At 45.0% G+C, this 17,049-nt stretch overlaps 1 protein-coding gene across 1 annotated transcript in view; it reads right to left on the reverse strand.

Annotated features, from left to right (window-relative positions):
• Window positions 1–17,049, reverse strand: part of tenm1 (teneurin transmembrane protein 1) — a 139,705-nt gene that overhangs the window by 34,925 nt on the left and 87,731 nt on the right. The window contains exons 15-21 of the mRNA XM_029165291.3: window positions 14,519–14,756; window positions 13,228–13,347; window positions 12,881–13,142; window positions 10,900–11,185; window positions 7,129–7,272; window positions 6,622–6,874; window positions 5,857–5,877 (exon numbers count right to left, since the gene is read on the reverse strand). Of these exons, the coding sequence (XP_029021124.1) occupies window positions 5,857–5,877; window positions 6,622–6,874; window positions 7,129–7,272; window positions 10,900–11,185; window positions 12,881–13,142; window positions 13,228–13,347; window positions 14,519–14,756 (1,324 nt within the window). The remainder of the gene's footprint in view (window positions 1–5,856; window positions 5,878–6,621; window positions 6,875–7,128; window positions 7,273–10,899; window positions 11,186–12,880; window positions 13,143–13,227; window positions 13,348–14,518; window positions 14,757–17,049) is intronic.

Genomic DNA, 17,049 nt, shown 5'->3' on the forward strand with positions numbered 1-17,049 from the left:
CTGTAGCTCTGCAATGACTTAATGTGGTACAGGTGAAAGGAGTAATAACGAAATAAACAGCTGGTTAACTTCGTAGGAACACCTTGTAGTAGGAACTGGTATATTTAGAAAACCCAGTAGTCCTAGTGTTAAGGTGTGTGAACTGGGGAGGAGACGGCAGCAGCGACTGAAGAGCGACTGAATAGAGTTGATGTCTTCCCCGCTGACAGGCGCATTCATTTGATAATGCACGACCTTGGCTGACAGTTCAGTCAAAAACCATACTGAATCTTTACAAACCATCCCTGAATAACATCTATGAACTGCAGTTTCTTCCTTGATTATCCATGATTATTATGAAAGAAGCGCAAATCTTCGCCAGTCCAAATTGTGCAATTAATACTGTGTTTACAATAAAGGTAATAAATAATAATATTAGTATTTTCATTTTAAAAAGCACTGCATATTTTAAACGAATGTCGAAGTGCTACAAATAACTTAGACTACGCTACGATAAATACATACGTTTATTTTTGCAGAGTAAACGTATGTAGAACAAACTACTTGCTGCATTAATGAGTCTTAGACCTGCAGCTGATCACGCCGCCCGATGCTGCCCTGTCTCCCACGGAGCTTTGTCTGGAGCTGAGGTATTTCTCACCTGCTGATCGAGTAGTAGCAACACATTAGCATGTCTATGCGCCTCTACGGAGGAGGGGGGAGGGGTGTGTAGATTTCCTTTGCGACTGTGAGCAAACATGACACAAGCAAAAGCTTGGTCGAACTCAGATCCAAGTCATCTGAGTACGAAACACATCACATTTCATTCGATCTCGTGTTTCATTCGAGCGGCAGTCGGGAGCTCTCTGCTACGACTCATCCACGGATGAGCTTCGATTAAAAATTAAAAGCAGAGGTTTTTTGTTTTTCGTTTTTCTCTAAACGAAAAAAACAGCTTAAAATTCAAGTCCGTGTGTTTTTGTTAAAAAATATTTTTGTTCAGTTTATTGGTTTGTAATGCGGTGCTTTTATTCAGGATAGATAGACGGGTGGGAAATCAAAGTTTTGAAACGTACACGGGCGAATAAGTCACATCAGCCACTCATTCAGTTACAATGACACGCACAGTCAAAACAAATTCTCGCTACATCTCGTGCACCACTGCCCCGTTCCTCTCGTAGCCTGCATTTGCACATCCATACATTTGTGTATTGGTCACTCTCTGTCTGGACACATGACTCCGAAACACGTCACGTGTTTGTGTAAGAGATTGATGTCTCCACCAAATTATATGCAGAGGTATAGAGAGAAGGACTTTTTGTGTTTTCCGTTTGTCTCTAAACAATAAAAACATATTAACTCCAATTCCGTGTCTTTTTGTAAAAAACAAATATTTTTGCCTGTTTTATTGGTTTGTAAGGCGGTGCTTTGATTAAAATCCGTTTGCCGCTCATCGAAAGAGAAACGAAAACGCCGGTGAAAGTGGCTGGATGGACGGATGGGAAATGAAAATGTTGAAACGTACACGGGTCGAATAAGTCTCTCAGCCACTCAGTTACAATGACACGCACAGTCAAAACAAGTCAAACTGCAGTTCTGCAGACACAGAGTAAACGCGTAGGAACAAACATGTTGCTGTAATGCGTCGCTGTAGATCTGCTGATTTCTGGCGTCCTGTCAAAATTACGACCGACAACTGCTGTAAAACAAATTCCTATGATTATTACGGTTATTTACGTAAAATCTACGACTATTGGAAAACATTCATTAACAAGTTGTGGAAGTTTAAAACCTAAATAAGCGGCTGTAGTCGCAGATGGACTGCGCTCTACGTCTTTACTTGCGCATTCAATTATATTAATTAAACCGCGACGCATAATCATGGTATTATGTGAAGCCAATATGTTGTATCAGATGTTAGAGCGGTGGGTGTGTACATATTTTTAAGAGACGCCTTCTATTTAAAGACACGAAAAAGCTGAGGAGAATGAAAACAAGAATGGGTTGCTGCTGTGGCGCTGCCTGTTTTAAACCACACAGAACAATTATAACTTCGCAGTGAACAGAAAACAGCTAAGCCATCAACAAGTTGTTGCCCTTCACACTCCCCATGTTTGAGCACACAACAGATACTTAATAGTAAAGACTTAATAGTAGAATAGGTCTGGTGTAATATATGTGTGTTACAGGTAGAAATGAACAGTCGGACCTCAGTTACGCTGTAGTGCTTTGGAGGCTTCTAATCAACGCTGCGTCACCTGGTGGTTAAAACGAGACTAGCGTCCTGATTTTTTCCAGCCGGCTGCAGGATTAAAAATCTTTAGTCAGCGACGCACTCGCTGCACCGTGGCGACGCGGCGGTACTGCAGTAAAAACCCTAGTCACTTTGAACCGCTGCCACTGTAGCTACCGTACACACTGAGGCTACCCTAGTTTAGGAACTGATATTACTCTGTATTCATGACTAACAACATCATCATTTAGTAGCAATCAGGTCATCGCAGTGAGGAACCCAGAAAAGACTAAACTCGTGCCTGTGCCAAAACAAGATTAATGATTCCTTATTTAAACTGTACACACAGCCACAGCGGTGCGATAGTTATTAAAAGTGATGATCCAGGTCCTGGGGTTGTAGAGGTGTTTGTAATCTATAGTTCTAATAAGCCCATGGTGTTGCAATGTTAAGATAATTCTGCTATTCAAGCTACTGTTAATATACAATGATGTCATCCTCTCCAAAATTATGATGAAAAATTATCCCTGGATCAAAGCATCACATTGATGAATTGAGTATGGATGTTTATCTCTCAGGCTGGTGGACAAAAAGCAGCACACTCACTCTGCTGTATTTGATTTTCTTCTTCTATGCGTGGAACGCTGGCATGTGAAGCAGTACACACAGACAGACCTGCTCGCAGTGAAGCCAAACGGTTGTGATTGTGTGTAAGTAGAGAACCTTATGCATAAATGTACCTGCAGACTGGATAAAATGGGGAAAAGCCCTGCTCGCGCACTGACACATCCTAACAAAAGCTCAGCCCTCACACACCATTTTTCTACAACGTGACACCGATGTTGCGACTCCACAGACAGTGGTTTTGACAGTGGGTTATGTTTACGAGTTGAATTTCATACTGGATCTTTTGCTATTAACGTCTCCCAGAGTGCAGCAAACTAAAGGGCCAAAAAGGCAGATACAGTACGAGCTTTTCTTGGACACAAATGAGGTGCAGCCAATCGGAATTAAACCCGGAATATTCATATACAGTAGCTAAGAATGGCGTGAGCTAATAACGGAACGTGGCCACAGGATTTTCTACTGTTTCAGTTGCTATTGTTCATCGCCGCCAAAAAGTGTTTTTTTTTTCAGAATAAGACTCATAAATGCTAGATTCTGTTTGAAAGCAAAGACTTATTTATATGGAATCATGCACTTTTCATTCGGTTTTAATAAAACCGTCTTTTGTCCTCTGCTAAGCCTCAGGCTAGAGTTGGCACACAATGAAAACTGACTTCATTTAACCTCGCGCTCGCTGCGAGCTGAACAGTTTACTGCGCTCGGTGTAGGAGGAATGCTAACACTGTGGGCATCGAGTGCACAGAGATGAGGCTGCTGTAAATATAGTCCGGGGTTCATTAATTACACCGAACCTCTGACTTCGACAGGTTACCGTGCGCCAGCGCCGAGGCTGGATACCCAAACGTGTGTGAGCGAGCTCAAATTCGGCACTTTTGAACGCGGCAAACCAACAGAGATCCCAGCAATTTACGCTGCAGCGTGTAACGCAGTGTCAGACGGGTCCGGTCAAAAGCTTCCTGCCAATTAAACTCAGACACGCTGTAAAAGTGTTTTTTTTTTCTCATGACAGTTTGATGAAAAAAAAAAAAAAACATCTGGGTGGGAAGAGAAATCACAATGTCAAGACAACTATTTCCGCGCAGGTTCTCGGTTCAAGCCCGTTTACACATTTCACAGACCAAACACGTCTTTGTTCTCACTGGTTGGAGGTTTTAATCCTTTGACAGCGGTTCTACTCAGGGAGACCACTCCACAGCACTAACCTACAGTCCCTATGGGCTAAAACTCTTCTCTCGGTTGAACCTGGATCTTCTCACGAGCCAAAAAAAAAAAAAACACACTGCAACATTGCTGCTGTCAGTCATATAGTCCATTAAGTGCATAACTGTTTACAGAGCTCTGCACTGAACTGCACATACATAATTTAAACCTGATCCTAAGAGAGTTATTCGCCGACTTTCAAAGTGTGCCACTGCTCCGCGCTGCATATCAAATTTGTTGGGCCTTTTGAAGCTACCACAGGCGTCGCACGGTGCGAATGAGTGATTACAAATCACTTCACCTGTCTTTTCCTCAATTAGATGCTCACGGCTCTGCACACATTTATCCAGTGGAGGGGAAATGAACAACAATAACAGCCACGGCTGAAACAGTCGCGCTCCACACTCCCTCGTTCCCTCCACGCGTAATAACAAAACAATGATCAGAGCTGATAGACATATGGATCCAGCCGTTCCTGACGGGCCTCCGAATCGCTCAGATTCTAATATTGCGGAGGACACGCTTCCCTTTTTTGTATTGTTCCTCATTCAGACTCCTGTAGCGAAAGAACAGACGATAGTTTTACAGTGAGTACAATCCATAGTGTCTGTCCTCGGAGAGCACCTTGTTTTGAAACCCTGTTGGCTGATAGGCACTTTGCTGGGAAGAATGTGGAGTGAAGAGCTTTGAAAGCTGGATATGGATGAATAATTAATGCATCTGACTTGGGAGAACAATGGTATAGAATAAAAGAGAAACACTAACATGCAGCTAACAGTAAAAAGCTGCTGTGGGAGGAGGAGGAGGATGAAACCTCCCGGGTGAGTAAAGGGGAGGTAAAAAAGGCCTTGAGAAGAAGCCAGCTCATGTCAGTTTGGACCAGCGGTTCTCAGGTTCTGATGTACAGTATGTGTTACTTTGATTCCAAACAGGATGTTATTTAACTATTCATGATATTAAAGTGTACAGAATAGAGGACAATAGAGAATTTTTGATCAGTTAAGCTGCTAGTTTAGTCAAAGATATTACTACTACTGTACGATTTTTTATTGAATGATCAATTCTACTGGATTTAAATGTTTGATGGCAGGTAGTCAGTGTTATCACGGTTCTATCTAAGGCACATTTCCATTACATCACTCCACTTGCAGACAGCATAGTCGTGAATACTTAGTCAGGTTATCCGTTTTTGCACGGTCGGAATCTTTGGCATGCTAAAGATATGGCATCTTGAAAAACCCTCTCCCTTTTCAAATGCGATAAAGCCTCTCCATCTCTCTCACAAAACGCCACAAGCGCTCACATACAGAATTATCCCGATAGAACCCCTGATAGAGGCGCGCGCACACACCACACACACAACCCTACAACATCTGTCTAATCTTCCGCTGAACATGGTGTATGGAGCTCATACTAGCGCTGCAGCTCGGGGCCAGGGACAGTGTCGAGGCCAGCGCTGCCCTCTGGGCTTCAGTCTGGAATGTGAATCAATGCATTCCTCAAACCTTACAGAACACACTTACTGTACACTAATCCTCTAAATCATGAAATCCCTGACATTGTGGCCTATTTCCCATTTACTGTACGAATTTAATATTGCCCACTGAAGTTTGAACGATGGTTCCATAGATCTGAGCAGATGCAGATTTTGGGTGTGGTGCATTCATGGGAGGTAGGAGACGTCAGGTCAATGCAATTTGCAGAAAGCGAACTCATTTTGCAACATGCCCTGACTTCTCTCTTGACACATTTTCATTGTGCTTACGCCTCTTTTTTTGTGTAGGTATACAACGGAGGTGCTAATCACTGGTTCTCACCTGTGCCTGGTGTCCCGGTTCCTGATAACAAGCCATAAAGGAGCATTTAAAAAGGAGAAAGGAGAAAAGACAGAAGCATTATCACTTATGACGCTAACGACAGCCAGTAAAACACTTCACAGGCTACAATGAGTCAATTTTATCATCATAAAGCGAGATTAGCGTTGATTTAGTCGACTGTATTGTTTCACATTAAATATTAACCTAAAGGAAGCTTTTTGGCATCTCCTCCCAGAGGACAGCGAAGTATCAAATACAGACACTATGAAACCTCTGTCTGAACTAGAAATATTAGTCAGAGATACAATAATAACGGAGAATGAGAGATTAAAGTTACATAAGGAGAACACTTTACAGGACAAATGACTGCGCAGTACCATCGAGATTCTACGCTTGAGAAAATACCGAAATAGAGAATGTAGCGCCTGCAGCGCAGTAGGAGATATCATCGTCATAATCCGCGGGAAAAATATCTTTGTTTCAGAGCAAAGCCTTCCTGCCTCCTTCACATCCTAAAGAGGTAGATTAGACCGTGTGATGTCTCAACCCCACACGCTCACCTTTTGCATGAAGACAAACTTCACACCATATTCTGTGGAGATCAAACAGATCACAGCTGCAGATGCCGAGCGCGGCTAATGCCACGCTAAACCGTATCATCCCGGCTAATTTGGCTGTAATTTCACTCATGTCAAACGCGCGGCGGGAAGCTCCCCGCCAGGATCGGGCCAGTCATGAATGCACGAAACGCAGCGCGACTCTCACTTGAGCTCCAGTATGGTCCTGGTGTAGCCGTCAGGGTGCACCCTGCGGATGAAGTTGAAGTCCCCGATGTAGAGGGAGCCGTCGGGGCCGCCGGCCAGCGCCACGGGGGCGAACAGCATCATGTCGCGGGCGGCGCCGCTGCAGCTCGGACCGCACGGGACGCTGCGGTAGAACCCGTTCCCCATGACTGTGCTGACGACGGGAGGCTGCTGGGAGAGGAACACGTTCTCCCCGTTCCCCTTGTGAAGGATTCCTGGTGGGAAAGCAAAATAAATGAGTAAACAAATGAACTGAAGCCTGTAGAAGCGCATGTCTTCACCGAGCTACGAGTGTTGTCATGTTTTCTTCATGAGAGAAAGATACAGTTAAGTTATTTGGACTCATGTTTTTGCTGCTGTACGTGTAAAGTTGGGGATTTGACTGGGTTGCGTTTGGTTTTACACACTTACTACTAATAAATGAACTGAAATGAGGCCTGGAGACTTGAGGCCGGTGTGTGGGACTCACCGTTCTGTATGTTGATGGCGTGGTGTTTGTCCAGAGACCACCCGCCCAGGTTCGACGGGACCAGTTCGAACCCTTGCATCAGCGCCGTCCTCCTCTCCCACTGGATCGCACCAGGACACGACTCGTACTCATAGCCCACCGACACTGAAAGGCACACAGATCAGCTGAGCCACACGTCCAAATCACAGATTTTACACCTGACCCACCTCCATCCAGACTGCAGTGCATTGTATGGAGTGGCGCGACAGATAAAAGGCCGTTACCGAGACCTCATCAGTGTGTGTGTGAGAGAGATCAGCGAGAAGTGGAGGCGTAATCAGGAGGAGTCCGTCTTCATGAAGGAGCCCTAGAATTAGCTGCGCGGCCTCTTAGTTGTAATGATACACTGTGCAGGCTTCCCACTACAGCTAACAACTATCAACAGCTCCTTTTTGGCTCGGCAGGATTGAAAATGTTTTGACAGCAGTTTACCACTCGAGACTTGGAATATGTTTAAAGGCAGCAGGTGACGAAGCGACAGTTGATCTGGGAAACATGTTAACACCTGAACATGTGATTATGGAACGAGCAGTCACACACAGACGCTAGCATCAGCTTCTACTAGACCCGGGCACTGTACTGTAAGTTGAAGGAGTATTTTCAGTTTATGCTGCTTGCAGTTTTCATTCCACACGGCTGATTTGACAGCTGGTATTGCAATACAATATATGATGTTTGCGATGCTTTGCCAGGAATTGTTTCTAACACACAATGCATTTTGAACGTACTCTTAAGCTGTACCATTTTCATACAACTTAACATTAGTGTCATTTTACTCATTGAACGTTGCTGTAATGTAGATAATGGTATTCAGTACAGGAGGAACAACTAGACAAGTCTGGGAAAAAGAAGAACAATAGTTGTCTCTGTCAGTCTCACTTGGCACTGATCTCTGTCTAACTGGCTACATTGTAAACCAACATGCCAGTGAATTGATGGGCACTCAAGGGGAACCGGAGAGCAGTGTCAGCATAAACAACAGGAGGGGTGCTGGAATATGCAAATAGGGGAGACCGCATTGTGCACAAACTCAGGAGATCCCCTTTAACACGGAGAGAAACTCACAGCAGGAACACGGGGCCGGCTGAAATCTCCAACTCAATAGGGGAGATTAATAAAATGATTGAGGAGGGAGAATAATGGGTAATTTGGGACAGTGGGGCTTGTGAGAGAGAAAAAGAAACCTTAAAGTGTCGGGCAAAAGTTGTTAGTGTGGGAATTATCTTCTAGGTTCAGTTTATTTGTTTCGCTTTTGTGCGTCTTATGCTCCGTTGGGCCTGTGATCTTGTGCTTTTTGAAAGATAGAAACCAAACTGGCTGGAACCGACTCTGCATTTACATACAGGTTACGCTCGGCTTGGCACACGCATGAAAGGCGTTTCTAAAATAAAAGCATGTAATATATTAGCAGCGTGTAATTTCTGATCCGGCGAGTCACATTTCACCGTCCTGGAAGAACCTGCTTCATGACCTGGAAACCAATTCAGCCTTATGAAACTGCATCAGAATGTGCCAGAAAGGTGTCGCCGTGTTTTTTTTTCTCCTTTTGTTTTAAATTCTACAATAAAACTGACTTCCTTTGAGGAACAAGGCATTTCCAGGACAAAACGGGCAAAGCAATCTCAGAGGGAACGTGTCAGTGTTTGGGGAACTGCTCCACAATAGAATATTACCGTAGCTGTACTACAAGGATCGACATAGACCGGCCGTATAGATGGTGTCTGGAAAACAACACACAATAAATGCACACTCAATATCTCACAGGTGAAAGCTTTCATTCCCCTCTGCTGAAGCCTCAGGCGATGTGTTCACCCCAGCAAACAGAGCATGATCTCCCTTTCGCTTGTTCTCCTTGGTTATGGCTGAGCACACGAGCGCCATGTGTGTGTGTGTGTGTGTGTGTGTGTGTGTGTGTGTGTGTTTGTGTGTGCGTCAGCGTACTGTACACATGTTGTTGTATATGTCTGTGCCGCTGCGCCTAACAAAGCGCCGGGAACTATAGAGAGGAAGGGATCAGGGGACAACAAGGGTAGGGAAGACAAAGGAATGGAGGCCAGAACAAGACAGGAGAGCGGTAACGCAGGAGATCAGAGCGATGGAGGAAATGACAAGGGAAGACAAAAAAAAAGAGAGTTCAGAAGATGCGAGGAACACAGGGAACGGCGTGAGGAACACACAGGAGCGGAGGAACCAAGGGCAGGAGAGGAGGTGGCTTAGAGAGGAAGGGTAAACTAAATAACAAAACACGGCACTATGAGGTGGCACAAAGGTGAAAGGTCACGAGAGAGATAAGAAGCTGAGGGGATGGATCAGGAGGACAGGGGAGGCCCAGGGACAGAGATGCAATCTGAGCATCAGACCGTACAGTGGAGTGGACAGAGCTGGTCTGCTGTGATATCTCAGCGCTTATGGAGAGCTCTCTCTCTCTCTGTCGCAGCTCTGCTGTTTGTCCAGAAGCTCTCACAAACAAAAGTGGCGATCACAGATAGGATGCATTATCTCTCAAACGGCCGATAGCGAGTTCAAAGGTTTAAGCCTTTACGGTGCCTTTCGCTCGGCTGTTTCGCCGTAATGCACATCCAGCGTGGCTTTTTTTTTTGTTGGCACAAGTAAAAGGAGAGAGAGAGAGAGAGAGAGAGAGAGAGAGAGAGAGAGAGAGAGAGACAATCGGCCACTGTGCATTCATGAAGCCTTTTTCATGCACGGAGTTAACGTTTAGACACATTTTCCTCCGCGGAGCCAGTCCTGTCAAAATTGTCCAGTCGAGTTACAGTGTCTCCCTCTCAGTGCCCATCGTATCTTTACTGTCAGTTACTCTGCAGTGCATTTGTCAGAGCATCCATCCTCCCATTCCTTCTCCTCAATACGACTTTAGTCCTCTCAGCGCCCAAGGTCCCCGAAAAGTGGTACACGGGCTAAATTGCTCGGCATTCACCTGTTTGCTCCATCCACTTCGCAGTTCACTGATGCTTCCCTTCTGCATGTTTCCCTGATATTTAACTTTTAGATGCTGGTAAATCAGCACCTGCCGAACCGCTGTTGAACCAACTGAACCAAAGATGCGGCAAACAGTATTTATCATCAGGTTTCATTTCATTTCTCAGTGGGAGACTGTCCATTAAGAGTCCATTACCTACTGAATGGCCAATCATTTACACAACAACTTTTAATCACACTGTAGTTTACAGCATCCGCCCAAAGGCCTGGAAGTTATTTATTAAATCCCTGTGTCGTTGGATGCGAGCAGCAGCGTTTGACACGACGATCAAAACATTTTATTTTCAAAGGATTAAAACGCAATGGAGTTTCTTCTCCTGATTTATTTATCTGTGAGATGATTTCACACTGTATCTTTCAAGAATTGCTTGTTTAGAAATGCTGTACCACTGGGACTCAGCTGTACAGTATGAATCCATTCTCCCATGGAAACCAGACCCCCGTGTAAAGAATACTGCTAAATATTTTGAGAAATAGCCTAAGCCTTGTTGAGAGTACAGTATATAGAGTACAGTATATTTCCCAGCAGTGATTACAGTAGCTTATATTATTTATTTTTTATTAATTATTTTATTATTTATTTATTTATTATAATTTTTTATTTAATAGGAAATAGGAAAACAATTTGATGAGCTGTGAATTGTGGTTTTTGACATGCTGTAATAATTTTTTATGGCTGAGACGATTAGAATCAATCTCGATCTCGTAGTGAGCATTCTATAGTACAGTACCTACCAGTTGCGTGAGTGAGACCCCAGACCTGCTGCCCATAGACATCAGTCTTGTTCCACACCAGCCTGTGGACCAGGCCGGGTCCAGCAGGATACCAGCGCTGGTACAACCTCCCCTGGACGGAGGCGCGCACATACACCTTGGACAGGCCGCCCAGCGGGGAGACGGGGGACGCCGGGGAGGGGGGCGTGAGGAGGATTCGCAGCAGCGAGAGGTAGCCTGCAGCGCGGGTGCTCAAATAGTTCAACTTCACAAAAGCTCCTGGGATTGAAACTTCCTCCTGCACCGCCTGGGGAGAGTGAGACGCAGAGCGGAGTGAAGAATGAGAGTGATGGAAGGAAAATGAATAGGAAATGAGACAGAAAGAGTAATACCCGGGGAGGGCGGTGATTTATCATTTTCTAAGATCAAACCGTAATAACCTTTATTTACACAGCACTTTTTAAACATATATTAAATACAACAGTACCTCAGATGGAGTTTGCTCTAAAAAAAGGGTGAGAGCAGCTACAGTGAAGTCATTTTCATTCAGTAAAATGTAGGGTTAGCGGTAAGTCAATTAAATGTTCTGAGGCCAGGCTAAATAATGCTCTGTAGACGAGAGGAGGATTTTCTATTGAAACCAGTGAAGTAAGTGCAGCATTGTTGTATTGAGCTAAGACATTTAAGCCAATGCAAGGACGCTCTCTGAGCAAGTTGCCGCTGGTTGTTTTAGTGTTGCTGCACTCGAGCAACGAGAGGAGCGGCATTGATCTGTCATGAAGAAGTCCCAACGTGGAGACGGGTGAGACACGGGTGAGACGGCTGAAAAAAATGCTGACGAACACGTTTCTAGGCGCGTGGAGGAGCCGATAAGTAAGAGCTGATCAAAAAATGGAGAAATGACAAACCCGTGGTTAACTATTAGTCAGCGTTGCGTCAAGGCTTTGTTTAAGCAGCGGTGAAATGACAGCGCGTTTCAGGGCAGTGGGTAGGACCCGGGAAATCAAGGCTGTGCTGGAGACGTTGAGTAAATATTCAATTAGAACGAGAAGGTCAGACCTGAATAGCTTAGTGGGAACTGAGCCAGAGCAACAGGTGGAGGGTTTAAGTGTTAGCCGCAACCACATCGGCGGAATCAATTACGGAGAAATTAGGGAAATTAATTTATAGGAGTCGTGTTTGTAAATGGGAGGAAATGGCAAGAAAGTGAATGGGGAAGAGTCAGTGGGTAATTTAATAATAATGGAACAAACACACTGCGTTCTCTAACCTTCCACAAAGATCTGCTGTGAAGACTGTTTTATCAATTACTGTGAGATATGACACTCGAGACGTTCATTTCTGATATTTAGGTTCCGACTGAGAGATTCCATCGTCATTGTGGCGGTTGTTGAAAGGAATGTGAATGTGTTTAATTTAAGTTTTTGAGAGGAGTTTTGTCTGTTGTGGACACTGCCATTTTAAATGAAATGAATTACTGACATCCGATGGGAATAAACAATTTGACCTCTGTGCCTGACATTTAGACTTGTTCGGACGGACTGATTTGTTTTTGTGGCTGGGACGCGCACGGATGTATCACACATTTGCCTTTTGCTCATTCTGTGTTTGCATGATGCAAAAAGGAAAAGAGCTACATTTGCCAAACTGCACGAGACGCGGTTGCTTTATTGTATAAATATCTGAACAAATGAAATGCAGGAGATTCGTGAATCCTAATCTGGAACACAGGCATGTTGGCTGCAGTTGTGTACCTCCATAATTAATTATTATGAATAAACCCCAACATGTGGCAGTAAGAAACAACACCAATTTGGCTTTTTATCATATTTTATGCCTGATTCTGCTACAAATACAGACAGATGATACTTTTATAAGTGAAATATGCTCAACGCTTTTCTTTCTTCACACTATTTCTTGCATGTTGGAATAAGAAGGTGACATTACCATTCATCTCACAGCACAAGCCTCACAGTCGCTGGAAAACAAATGTGGACTATACCTGTAACTCGGGCACAGCTGGGCCCTTCTCTGCACATGCTCCTGTGTATCTGGGGAGAGGATATGGCAGGACCAGTGGGTAGGGGCTTAAAACACTCTTGATGTCACACTTGGAAGGCTGGGTTTCCTCCCTGGACATGGTCACCTGCTCCAGAACCAGGAAATTGTTATTGGGCGTCCACACAGTGCGCGTCTGTGGGAGGAAGGGTGGACGCTGGAACATCAGGGTCATGGACATGGCACCCAAGGTCACCAGGTCGAAACTAGAGCGGAATGAGAGCAAAGTGGAGTAAGACGGGTGCAAAACTGGAAAAAGCGCACGCGTGCAGAGCGTGTCGGGCCTTTTACCTCCCGTCCTGCCTGCTTATCGTGTAGCCGTATTCTGGGTGCTGTGGGAAGGAGATGTTGACTCCGACAAGAGGAGAGCCGTCCTGCAACGCGACGCTGCCGCGAATCACGGCTACGCGGCTGGCGAAACAAAGAGGGGAAGCGGGGAGGAAACGAGAGGGGAGGAGACGTGCAAAGGGACAGAAAGACAAGCTCACAATGATGGAGAGCATAATCATTGTTTGAAGAGTGAAGCATATTGTGAAACGTCAGCCAAACAACCTTGCGTGTAAAGAAAAAGCAACTGCATTTATTCTCCTCGGCACAATGCCTTTCCTTAGCACAAAGGAGGCTGCTGCAGATTGCCAGGATACAAGGACCGTAAATATAGCTTCACCAACAGTAAAGCCTTTCAGCACCTTGTCATGTAAAAAACAGAGGTTCCACATCATGTTTATGTTACGGTGACAGAGGCACCTGCAGCAAAAAAAGGCTGCGTTGTTCTTTAAATACAGAAACTGTTAAATTATCAGTCACATCTCTGCAGATAAATAGAAAAAATGCTACGTTAAATTTACGGGGTAGGTCTGGAGTAACCGCTGAACTGGTCACACAAAGACAGATGTAGAGGTAAACAGACACGCGCGCACACACACACACACACATGGAGCTAATCTGTTACTCCAGAAAAGGGATAAATGAGGGATAGTGCACCTTCTCTAGGTGGCTGCATTACCCCGTTTGTTACATCCGTCCTCAAAGCTGCCACTGATTTTCTCTTTAAAAAAAACGGCTACATAATTAATTTATTTGTTTTTTTTTTCACAAGTGAAATAGAGAAAAAACAAAAACCTTTTTTCACGTTTTCAGAGACACTTCGTATTTTCCAAAGCGATCTTTCTAGGTCGGCCATCACGCTGGTGTGATGCACCATTTCCTCTATTAGACGGCAGAGAGAGGCTCTTGAAACATTTATGACCTTTATGACTGGTACGACTGAATGACACATTCGTACTGTATGTCACATTAATATGTAACAAACATACTCGGCTCAGTTGTAACTAGACACAGATACTGGAGGATAAAACACTGCTGTGTCCCGGCTAATCTCCAAGGCCACGCAGATCCCTCATATGTGAACACACCAGAAGCCTCCCTCACATGCAAACACACACAAAATAACACGTAATATTACAAATGCACTGCAAATGCACATAGCGTCTTTGTCTTTGAACGCGCGGCGCAGACGACTCAAGGACGGAGACGTGAAGGCGTTCGAACGCAGGCGCGCGCCGAGCGAGCGAGCGCATACCTGGTGTCAAAGGGCACGTCGCCGGGGAGAGCGTGTGTGGCCGCTTTGCCGAGCAGGAAGCGAATGCGCCGGTAGAAGCTCTGGGCGTGCGTGCTGCTCGGCGAAGGGGCGGCGGCGGCGGCGGGCTGGGGGCTCTGCAGCAGCAGGGCCAGGGGGTCGGCCGAGCCGTGGCACAGGGGGTCCGAGCCGCAGCTCAGCTGCTCGCAGCAGTCGGGGTCAACGCAGTCCATCAGGCCGTCTGAAATACAGTGTAAAGGATGAGGATGGAGTATAGGGGTTTGTTTAGACGATGCATGAGCTGCAGCGGAGGCAGGACTTTAGGATCTTTACTGTGTATGCGGTAGTTAATAAGGGGTGTAATAGATTGAAGTTACTAAGCTGCGGAGTAAATGCCAAACTACTGTAGACGTCTGCAGCAAAAACACATTAATAGGGCCTCATAAAGCCTCGGAGCAGCCGTGAAATAACTTTTGCACAGTTGGCTGCTGGGAAACTGTACGGGAAGCACCTAATCTGCGGCGGGGAACTGCACAGGTCATCACTGTTAACACGGGTATCAATTAGACGACATTCATTACGGGGCAACGAGCGTGCGAATACAGCGTCTACGGCCATGAATCACCGCAGCATCGCTCCGCATTATTTGAACGTGATCCATAAAAGTCTGGCGTAAACAATGGGTCGCGAGTACAAACCAAGGCGGCAGGTAATAGGAGCCCCGGCTGGCATTTGTGTTTCCTATTTCAAGCCTGTTTCTGAAAAGGCAGGAAACAGCGCTGACATTTAAATGCATCTGACCACAGAGCAGAGAGCTAAAGGCCAACACTATTCTATTACAGCCCCCTCCTACAAAGGTAGCATCGCACAATGGCTGATTTCCATACGATGCAACTTAAAAGGAGGCGATTAATTGAATTGTGAAAATCATTAAACTGGCAAAGGCTGTAAGTATCTTCCTGTGTAGGCACAGTTGTTAAGGGATTACACAAAGAAAATCAACATATGCAGTTCATACAAATATGTATTTAAATGCGATTCCGCTGCCTAGTGCCTGGAATTAATTGTGCGAGGAACAATACGCGCAGTCGTCTCTCGCATCCGGGCGCAATAATTGAAACTCTCTCTTCAAAGTTCCCTCTTTATCCCCTGATTACGTGCGATGGCATCTTCTCCATCGCCGCCTATCTTAAGAGACAAAAAGATTGCCGCGGGAGGCGGCCATGAGCGCGCACAATATATGTGCCAATTAAAGGGAGACGGCTGAATTGTGCTCCTCAAATTAAGGCATTTGAAAAACTCCGAGGCGGAAAGGAGAGAATGTTAAGAGAAGTGTAAACGGCCGCCATAAGGCTGTTAGTCTGTCTCCAGCATAATCATCCTTGAACCGAGCGGTTTGACACCTACAGTACAACGCAGACTTCTCTTATCAATATTCATACTTTGCGGCAACATAATATCATTCTGTACGGTATGTACTCTACTGTATATATTGAATTCCCTTCTTGCATTTAGTGCCACATTATAACACTTCCCTATAATATCCCTTCCTCCCACGAGCCACTGTTCTTATCACCTCAACTTCTGCTCAACTGGCTCAACTGGAGAGTTACGGTCAGGATAATCGGTGCTAATGTACAGTTTGAGCGCGTGCCAGCGATTTAACAAAGCGCTCACATGAAAGCTATCGACGTAGTTTTCCTTCTAACAGCCCCAAATGTACTACCTAATAATTTAGACATTTGGAAAACAACTCCTCCCTCTCAGGACTGATATTCAGCCAGCAGACACTGGCTTAACCCTGCAAAAAGACACAGTTCTGTCTTTTCCAGTATTTCTAATGTCAAACACAGAAAAGCCTCAGTTGACGTTGAACTAAATGTATTTGCTTTTCATGATTCACCCCCTTTTGGACGTGAACACATCTTTACCCATAATGAAGCTCTTTCAGCAGCACGGAAGAATTATACTGTATAAATGAATTGTAAAGCCCACTTGAATAGTAAAGCCCACCACCAGTAAACTGGCATTTACGCGCTAAATCTTTGGAATGACGGCAAAATGGGAGAGGGTTCCGTTCATTTAAGGTGTGACTGAATTAACAGAGAATAATGCTCATGAATGTGTCAATTTATTATGTGTATAATTGTTCTGTAAACACCACAAATGAAACCCTCATTATTAACAAATGCGTTTTCTTAGCAATGAGACAGAACCTAATCCATTAACATATCCATCAGTGCCTACACTGTTGGCAGGCCACAGTCTATTCGCTAAGACTTGCTCCATTTATTCAGCCCCAGTTTGGTCCAGATGTTTTTATAGCAGCGGCTCTGAGGTTATAATCCAGAGTAAGGGCCTGTAATTTGCGCTGTGAGCTGTTGTTGGCGCTGATTGTTCGAGTGTTTTCTCTGAGACTAATGCAGCTTTGGTAAACAATGGGCAGGGGCAAGAAACAGGTACGCCGCAGCTACCAGCGCCCAACAGCACCGTAAAAAAAGACTACAGGAACGTGTGTCGGCGATTTTCCGCCG

The sequence above is a fragment of the Betta splendens genome, chromosome 10, assembly GCF_900634795.4.
Source record: "Betta splendens chromosome 10, fBetSpl5.4, whole genome shotgun sequence".
Classification (NCBI taxonomy): Eukaryota; Metazoa; Chordata; class Actinopteri; order Anabantiformes; family Osphronemidae; genus Betta; species Betta splendens.